Genomic DNA, 9018 nt, shown 5'->3' with positions numbered 1-9018 from the left:
ACTAGATGACAAAACGATGAGTTAGAAGATCCCCATAGAAATTTACACATTATTTTTTCCATTTTCACCGCTACAATCTTGGGGAGAATGAATAACGACATCATATATGTAGACATAAATTACAACACACTCTTAATAAGAATTAACCGACCCCCTTTCGATATTATTTACTTATCCATCTAAACAGTTTACATTCTATTTTAGTGATAATCGGGTCCCAAGAGACCTTGGATCGTAATTTAGTCCATAATGACATACCAAGATATGTTGATGGAAGATCACCAATTTTGAACCCAACACATTTGTCCACCTCATCCTTCTTCTACTTGAAACATAATTTGAAAAAAGATGTTAAACTTATTAATATTAACTTAAACATCGTAACATGCACCGAATAAGCATAAAATATATTTGAAGATGTTTAAAATTCTTATAGGTAGCCTGAACCATGCAAAGACATCAACGAAAAATAAATATGATATGATAAAATGATATTTTTTGACCCATAACTCACTCCACGAATGAGTTCTGAGTTTTCTTTGAAAGTCACCAGAACTTTTATAACAATGAGGAAAAAAGAGAGTACTATTTGAACATGATATTATATAATATTATTTATGAGATTTTTAATTCTCTTAGTTCTTATTATTAATAACATTTTCATATATACTGTTAATATATCATTATTTATTCAAATGGATGAGAATATGTACCAAGATTGATATTGATATTTTATAATAGAATATATACCTTGATATTGATATTTTATAAAAAAAAAAATTGAGAACGTGAGTTCACTTCTCATATGGAGTGCGACTAATTCTCGCGGGTTAAGCAAATAACCCGCAAATACACTTAACTATTTAACTAGGTGCATAATTTACCGCCTGACGGGCTCAAACCCAGGATTTCAGGGAGGCTGTGGATATCCACCTCTTGTTATCGCTAGACTAGAAGAGGGGATTTTAAAATGGGACAACGGATTAAGTATGTAGCCCGCAAACACACTTTACTATTTAACTAGTCGCTGAACTTGCCGCATGACTGACTCTAACCTAGAAACTTATGGTTAATATTCACCTCTTATTACCGCTAGGCTAGCAAAGACACGGCTAGAAGAGGCACCTCTTATTGTCGCTAGGCTAGAAGAGTGGATTTAAAATGGGACAACGGATTAAGTATGTAGCCCGCAAACACACTTAACCATTTAACTAGGCGCATAACTTACCGGTTGACAAGCTCGAACATAGGAACTTAGGATTGAAAATCCACCTCTTATTGCCGCTAGACTAAAGATGAGACTTAATCTATTTTAATAAATCCATCAATGAATTAAATCAAACAAACAGACACTAACATTTTGAAATTTAGTAAATCCACCTCTTCCTACTTAGATTTGAACTTAGATATTTGATTTTTTTTATAAAAAACTTGATCCACTTGGTTACCATATTAAATTGATTTATCAGTACAAAGATCTTATTTAGATAATTTTATGTTTCCGCTTAATTGGTTTTCTCATTTATTTTTTATTTTTTTTAACCATATGAAATATTCCAATTCACATTATTATTTTTTAATTATTATTTTATCATAATTACATTTTAATCATAATAGTTTTTAAAATTGATAAAATAAAAGTAAAATTGATTTTATTTTTATTTAATATAAAAATGTGATTGAATTAAATAAAAAATAGATGAAACAATATTTTTTTACATCATATTACAATATATATATATATATATATATTATTTTGATTTTTGAAAAAAAATCACATATCAATATAAATAGTAAAAACTTTAACTTTTCAATAAAGAAAACAAATTATATCATTTTAAGAAAATTTGGATTTCAAAACATAACAAACAAGACTATAAAAATTTGAGTTGCTATCCAAATTATTTTTGAATGAATTATTTTTGTTATTTATGCCGTTTTCTAATATTCGTTCATGAAAATTAGTAGTGTTATTCGGATGATTTAATCGTTTTTTTCAAAAATTTACAAGTTAAATAATTTATTATATATTTTTTTCTTTTCTTGTTATGATGTGTTAGTTTGTCATGATGTGTTAGTGTGTGCTTAAACGTTTATTTTTTTTTAATTTAAATAGATCTTAAAAAAATAAAAATTAAAAATTATAATAAGTTTACATTTCAATAATAATAATAATAATAATAATAATAATAATAATAATAAGAGATCTCTAATAATAATAATTGGCATAATTGGATTCTTATGGAAATAAAATTGTTGTCTGGGAAAGACGAACAATCAACGGGAAGAAAGCACGGTAGCAAGAGAAATAGACAGAATCATCATCATCGACTAACTCCTCATTTCGGATTCATATCTTCTATAAATCATCCCAAATTTGGATTCCTGCAAATGAGCCGAATAGGTTAACCGGAAACTCTACCATTTGACGATTCCGACAAGGGGGAAGTTCCGGCCAGCAACGTCGTACCCCTGAGCTCGTCGGAAATTAGGTACTCCATATTCTTACATTACAATATTCCTCTGATTCTTTACTAGAAAGAAAACAAGGGATTTCAGCAATAGTAATAGTTGTATATATTAGGTCGCGTTACGATTCAGTTTGAGTTTACTTAGTGTAGATTGATTTTGTGTTATAGTGTTTACTGTTTTCTCAATTCGAATTAAATTTGACTCATGATTCATGCCATTGTGGGTAATGTTCAGATTTTAAATTGGTAAAGTTTTAGCCTTGCCCTTTGTTAGAGTTTCACTAAGATTCTGTAGAATATCAGATTTTCAAGTCTTGGTGAATAAGTTTTCTGCATATTCTATGTCTAGTATGATGATATATTGGTATCTAGGGAGGAAATTAGGTTAAACTTAAAATGGCAGTTTATGTACTTACTAACAGGAGGTTGACTGTTCTTAAATCCAATGGAATTGATTGGATTGATTTTGTAATCTGATGTGAATAAAGATATTGAATCTCCTATTCTGTAAACACAAATCAGGAAGTGGAGATGAAGTGTATAGATTAGAAAAATAACACCCAGATTTTACTCAAATGCGACAAGGAAAAACCATGAGAATTCGTTCAGATCTCCACTATAACAGTAAGATTTGAACAGTTTTGCTATTGAGATGAGTTTTGAGTAGAGTCTTGAATGTTTCCTTAAGTGAGATCCTTTTCCTTTTGCTCCTGCATTTAGGCTTCCAGTTTTTGTTTGAACAATGGTTGTTTTCTTCTCATTCCACTAGTTTTTGGTTAAACTTATGATGTGAATGACTTGTGGTTCATGCTTTTGGTTGATTATTGGAATGATGAAGTGATTGATGATGTGATAAGGGGTAAATTCTCGAGGCCCTCAGATGACTAAAGGCTGCCATGAGTTGTCAGTTTTACGTGGATTGTAGTAGGGGGTTGCAATTGGATACACCATTTGAGATAAAAAAAAAAAAATTCTATGTGATGACATAATGCTGTATTCTGAAGCCCTTTAGTAAAACAGCGGTTGCAAATGATTTTCAGATATTCTACACTTGTGGAGGAGGGCTAAAGGGTAATTTGTGTGCGGAAAATGTCATTGAGAATAAAAACAGTAGTAGACAAGTTTGTTCAGGAGTTGAAGGACGCACTGGATGCAGACATACAAGATAGAATCATGAAGGAAAGGGAAATGCAAAGCTACATTGAAGAACGAGAACGTGAAGTAGCAGAACGCGAAGCTGCTTGGAAATCTGAGCTCTCTCGACGAGAGGTATATAATGCTAAAAAACAAACTATCCCAATTCCTTTTCCCCTATGATTGTGCTAATAGAATAGTGTTATTAATAATGGATCAGGTGAATCTTGTTGATGAATGAAATGATTGGCTCTATCGTATATATATGTCTCAGGCAGAGATAGCTAGACAAGAAGCAAGGCTGAAAATCGAGAGAGAAAATCTTGAGAAAGAGAAAACCGTGCTGATGGGAACTGCATCGAATCAAGATAACCAGGACGGGGCTCTTGAAATCACTGTTAGCGGGGAGAAGTATAGATGTCTCCGATTTTCCAAGGCCAAGAAGTGAAGAAATTGAACATTCTTCAAATTTGTTTCCTTTTTTCTGTTGTTTCAGTAACATAAATTGACTTGAATGCTGTCTTAATCATAATGGAGATCAATGAATTCACTTTTCAATCTAACATTTTTTCTTATATTTATTAAAAATTTATAATATTTAGGAATTTGATTGTATATTACATTTCAATTTAACGGTCACACCTTGTCTTATTGAATTATTATTGCAAAGACAAAGATTCCTAAAGTAGAGGAAATACAAAGCAAACTTTTAAGGTGCAAGTCCAAGCCATTCCTTTCTTCACCACTTTGTTTTATTCTTCCCATCAACAAGCATAGAATCCAATTGCATATAACAATGACTTATATAAGCAATTCTACCATCTAATCCCATAAACACCAATACTACTCTTCTCTTACAATTATCGAAAAATCTCTAGTAGTATCTAACGAACCGCAAACAATGCCAAACCACTCTTCTTCTTCTTCCGATTCTGATGATGATCATCGTCAAAGACCACATATTGGGAAGAAGAAGCCCTTAGGCCGTCAAAGGCCAGTCCATCAAATTCTCGGAGGAGGAAGAGGTTACATTTTTTTTTTCAATATAATGAACTTTAATTTGTGATCATCTAAATAAATATGATACAACACTTTGCAGTCGCTAATATATTGTTATGGAAGGATGCTAAGATATCGGGTGCTGTTCTAGCCGGGGTTACCCTCCTATGGTTTCTTTTCGAAATTGTCGAGTACAATCTCGTGACGTTCTTATGTCACATCATCATCACTACAATGCTTGTGATCTTTCTTTGGTGTGTAGGGGCAGATATTTTCAGATGGTTCGTGACATATTATACTTCATTTTTTCTCATATTCAATATCTAAAGATGAATTAGTCAATTATGTGACAAAATAATAAAAATTCATTTGATTACAGGTCTCCTCCAGAAATTCCTAAAATCGTCTTGCAAGAATCCGCTGCCCAAGATTTGGCTCGTTTCATTCATAAGAGAATTAAACTATTCCTATCAATCTTCTTCCATGTCGCGTCTGGAAACAATGCCAAAGTCTTCGTTATGGTATGTATAGATTTTTTAAAATTTTTAGTTTGTATAAGAATATGATGAACATTTTTTTTATAGGCTATTGTGACGTTATGGATATTGTCGATAATTGGAAGCTCTATAAGCACCTTGAACCTTATGTTCTTGGGTAAGTATTTCACAACGAGGAACCTTTAAAATTGTCTTTGTTTTCTTTACGAACGGGTAATTTATAGTTCTTGTTTTGGATTAGGTTGTTTGGCTGCGCAAACTATACCATATGTCTACGAGCAATACGGGGAAGAAGTTGATGATCTTCTAAGCAAAATGGGCTATGGCATGAGGAAATCATACAAGGAGTTTGATTCAAAATTTCTTGGAAGAATCCCAAGAGGACCTGTCAAAGAAAAGAAAGGAAAGTAATAAGTTAGAAAATCAAAAATAAATTTGCTTAATTAAAGTGTAATCACAATTTGAAGTTGTACAAATTACCCAATGTAACTAGATTGAGCTGAATAAATCAATGCCCTAAATTGAATCTATTTATTTCTTTAATTTGATTATCATATATAAGCTCTTCAACGAGACATTAGTGAAAATAAATCTGAGTCCTATCTCCAAAGTTAAATGTTGTTTCTTTTGTAATAATCGGTTTCATGAATTAAATCGAACCAACCACGAGTTTTAATCGATCGGGTTTCAATACTTTCATTATGCACTATTTATGCCACAAATATCTTAATTTTTTTTTATCTAAACAAAAATGTAATAAATTAAATACTATATTATTTTAAAGCAAAAATAAAATATATTTATTTTAAAAATAAAATTAATAATTGAAAAAATGTAATACACAAATAACAATAACAAAGGATATGTGAAAAAATAGTTTATTTTAAATATTTTATTATAAAATATCATAAAGATGAATACTTAAATGATATAATCCAAACATCAATATCCTCAACTTAAAGCCGCCCCAAGATCATTGGATTTCCCTATTTACAAAATAAACGAGAAAAACAAGATATTTACAATATCAGTTATACAAATTTACTATTTAAATAAACAATAACATTTTAAAAATAAATTATAAATTACAAATATAAATATAAATTATAAAATAGATTAAAATAATAAAATCAAATTATTTATAAACTTATAAAATAGTAAAATTTTATAATTGTAAATTTAAAATGGTAGTATTTAACTAGTTTATGAATTCAACTAAATCAAACATTTTTCACTTCTAAATAAATGTAAGATTTTAATAATTAATTTCAAAAATTTTAACTATATTACTTCTCAACAAACAAAACAACTTTAATGAAAGGACTTCAATATAAGATATTAGATTGGGAACAAGGTCATTTATCAAACATATTAGAGCTGAAATATTTAAAAAAATATTTTAAATATACTCGTTTGTCAATGTCATTAATGCCTAGAATTTGATCACTATTTAATACGTATCCATCACATTTGGTTCATAATAACATTTACATATACTAAGTATGAATTAAAGAGTTTTTTTTAGAACGCTGGGTTACACTACTCCTATAGAGTGTGACTAATTCCCGCGGGTTGAGTAAATATCCCGCAAACGCATTTAACAATTTAATCAGACGCAGAATTAAAGATTTAAGATAGCATTATGTGATTAATAATAAAGAAAGTAACAATAATTAACCGATCTGATCATGCATATATGGTAAATGAATATATATACATATTACCGAATTTTTTTTAATAGAATATTTTATGTTTATTATAATTGTATTAAATGTAAAGTTTAAGGGTTATTTGTTAGTTTTTTTTTGAGAAATGGCTTACGTCATTAATTAAAAAGACCTGAAAAGGGTAAAAGTAGTACAAGAGCTGAAATTGAGCTTACAACAGTTTGCTCAAAGTCAACACACGATAGGCATAAGGAATCCACAGTTGGTCTAAGAAACGAACACGAACATGAAATTATAGTACAAAAGTGAATAAGGAATAAAACTAACAATCAATCAACTAAAACAAGACGATAGGGGTTAATTTTCTTGGACTCGTCTCTCTTGTCTTTGCCCTTGTTCTTTCTTTCCTTCTTTCTTGTCACCCTTATGTCTTTTTGGGATATATTTCCGGATAGAGTTACAGCTTCTTCGTCTTCGCTAGCTTCTCTTGTCACTTTTTTTCTTTTGGGCTTGAGTTTGGAGTTGAGCGTATAAGTTGTTTCCCTTAAGGTGGTTTCTTTGACAACGTAGGCTTTCTTTGGTTTCGGAGCTCATGGTCTTTGACAACGTTGCGGGTTATTTGTTAGTTTGATAAAACTAATTTGTAGTTTTAGTCCGATGTAGACTTTGTAACCTCTTAATAGATTGTATAAATATGTGGTTGATTTTTTATTGTCTTCTTTAAGCCTTCAAATTTTACCTATTCAGTTTATAAATTTAAATAATTATATTAAATAAATAAAATTTAAATAATTAGAAATAAGACCAAAATATAAATAAAATTAAGTGAGATTAATTATTATGATAATTAAATTTTAATTAATTAAAAATAATGGCCAACAAAAAATAAATAAAATAATTTAGGATAAATGTTATATTCATTTAATCTCAAATTAATTTTAGAAAAAGTAAAGAGAATTAAGAAAATAATTTAAGATAAGTGTTGTATTCATTTTATCCCAAATAAATTATTTATTAAACCACATAAATAAATAAAAATTAAAATAAATTGGAAAAATAAATTTCATATTTATTATAAATATATATTTTTTTATTTTTTAGGTTGAAAATAGAGCAAAAGAGATTGGAAAAAATCAATTTCAAGCAAACTCAAAGACCGTAAAAGGGTCGGGATCTGCTGCAGCCGAAACTTGAAAGAATCATTGCAGCATAACTCATAGCGCCATCAGATGAGCGATGAATTTTCATCTAATGCCCAACAACCATCCGCGTCATCCGCTATAACGAAGGAGGCGCGCGCTCGCGAAGCATTGAATCAACTAACGCGCGCCTTATAGTCGTTAGCTGAAATGCGACGGAACTCCCGAACGCGGACAAAACGCAGGCAGAATGCAAACGGAGTGTCCTGCATTTGATTTTCTCGCCCAAAACTACGTCATTTCGCCTGGTTTGTTTTCTTCTTCGTGACGATGATCCAAATAAGATCAAGCTTCCATTTTTGATTTTTTAAAGATGGAACTTTGTCGTTTCTCCACATTTTGACTTCGTTCAAAAGGTGAAATGACACCCTACTCCGGTGATCATTTCCTCTACTCCTATGAGTATCATCATGGCCTACACTAGCAATTGGACAAAGAACAACCAAAACGTCATCAATGGTTATTTGACCAAATCCGACCCACTTGGTCGATGAATTGACCTTGAGAGGCTATAAATAGCCTCCACTAAATAAACCGAAGACAAGATATCTACTTTCAATCCCTCAATCAAGCTCAAAGAAAAAATCCGTCATTGAAGAAGCTTCAAGCTTTCTGAAAATTTGGAATTTTTGTGTAAGGCCAAAAAATTTTGATTTAGGCCATTGAAGAAGCTTCAAGTTTCTTTTCGACCATCAAAGTCATGTTTGTGATTTTGTTACATGGTATCGGAGCCTTGGTAACATTGGTGAAGAAGATATCATTCTTATTCGATATGGAAAGTGGTGGTCGTGTAGCTGGACTCGGTTTGGAGTTGTTAAACTAGTCAAACTACCGGATATGGAAGAACTGTATGGAATCGTACCTGGTCAGGGAAGTCTTGTGGGACATCGTCGTAGATGACGATGATGTAGCTCTCGAGGATGTTGCTGAAAATGTGGAAGCATCTAAGAAGTGGAAGAAACTCAACGCGAAGGCAGAATTTGTGTTGAAGAGGTCAATCTTCCACAATCTTTTCGAGCACATCATTGGCTGTGGATCTTCTCATGAGATT

General features: G+C 31.0%; 2 protein-coding genes across 4 annotated transcripts; both read left to right on the top strand.

Moving 5' to 3' along the window:
* The first annotated feature begins 2267 nt into the window (after positions 1–2267).
* On the top strand, positions 2268–4220 carry LOC124931743. Of its 3 annotated transcripts, none has more exons than XM_047472290.1 (3): positions 2268–2492; positions 3512–3740; positions 3880–4220. In XM_047472290.1, exons 2-3 carry the CDS (start codon positions 3561–3563, stop codon positions 4051–4053), a joined length of 354 nt encoding a protein of 117 aa, XP_047328246.1. In that variant the 5' UTR covers positions 2268–2492; positions 3512–3560; the 3' UTR covers positions 4054–4220. The 3 variants fall into 3 exon arrangements, 2 of the variants coding, with proteins under 2 accessions (XP_047328246.1, XP_047328247.1); XM_047472291.1 differs by lacking the exon at positions 2268–2492 and adding an exon at positions 2940–3095; XR_007098710.1 differs by lacking the exon at positions 2268–2492 and having other exon boundaries at positions 3604–3740; positions 3826–4008.
* Positions 4221–4341: 121 nt separating this feature from the next.
* LOC124931741 (reticulon-like protein B9) lies at positions 4342–5647 on the top strand. Its single transcript, XM_047472289.1, has 5 exons — positions 4342–4630; positions 4705–4885; positions 4984–5125; positions 5189–5258; positions 5343–5647. Exons 1-5 carry the CDS (start codon positions 4507–4509, stop codon positions 5510–5512), a joined length of 687 nt encoding a protein of 228 aa, XP_047328245.1. The 5' UTR covers positions 4342–4506; the 3' UTR covers positions 5513–5647.
* The last annotated feature ends 3371 nt before the right edge of the window (positions 5648–9018 follow it).

Source organism: Impatiens glandulifera, chromosome 3 (assembly GCF_907164915.1).
Source record: "Impatiens glandulifera chromosome 3, dImpGla2.1, whole genome shotgun sequence".
NCBI classification, from domain to species: Eukaryota; Viridiplantae; Streptophyta; class Magnoliopsida; order Ericales; family Balsaminaceae; genus Impatiens; species Impatiens glandulifera.
The sequence above is the reverse complement of the archived record's forward strand: the minus strand, read 5'-3'. Positions and strand labels throughout refer to the sequence as shown.

Excerpts from the sequence above, each read along its gene's own strand:
- LOC124931743 (XM_047472290.1), top strand. The coding sequence starts at position 3,561 with ATGTCATTGAGAATAAAAACAGTAGTAGACAAGTTTGTTCAGGAGTTG. Across the intron at positions 3,741-3,879 it reads CTGAGCTCTCTCGACGAGAG|GCAGAGATAGCTAGACAAGA; the intron begins GTATATAATGCT and ends TATATGTCTCAG.
- LOC124931741 (XM_047472289.1), top strand. The coding sequence starts at position 4,507 with ATGCCAAACCACTCTTCTTCTTCTTCCGATTCTGATGATGATCATCGT. Across the intron at positions 4,886-4,983 it reads GGGGCAGATATTTTCAGATG|GTCTCCTCCAGAAATTCCTA; the intron begins GTTCGTGACATA and ends ATTTGATTACAG. Across the intron at positions 5,259-5,342 it reads CTTGAACCTTATGTTCTTGG|GTTGTTTGGCTGCGCAAACT; the intron begins GTAAGTATTTCA and ends GTTTTGGATTAG.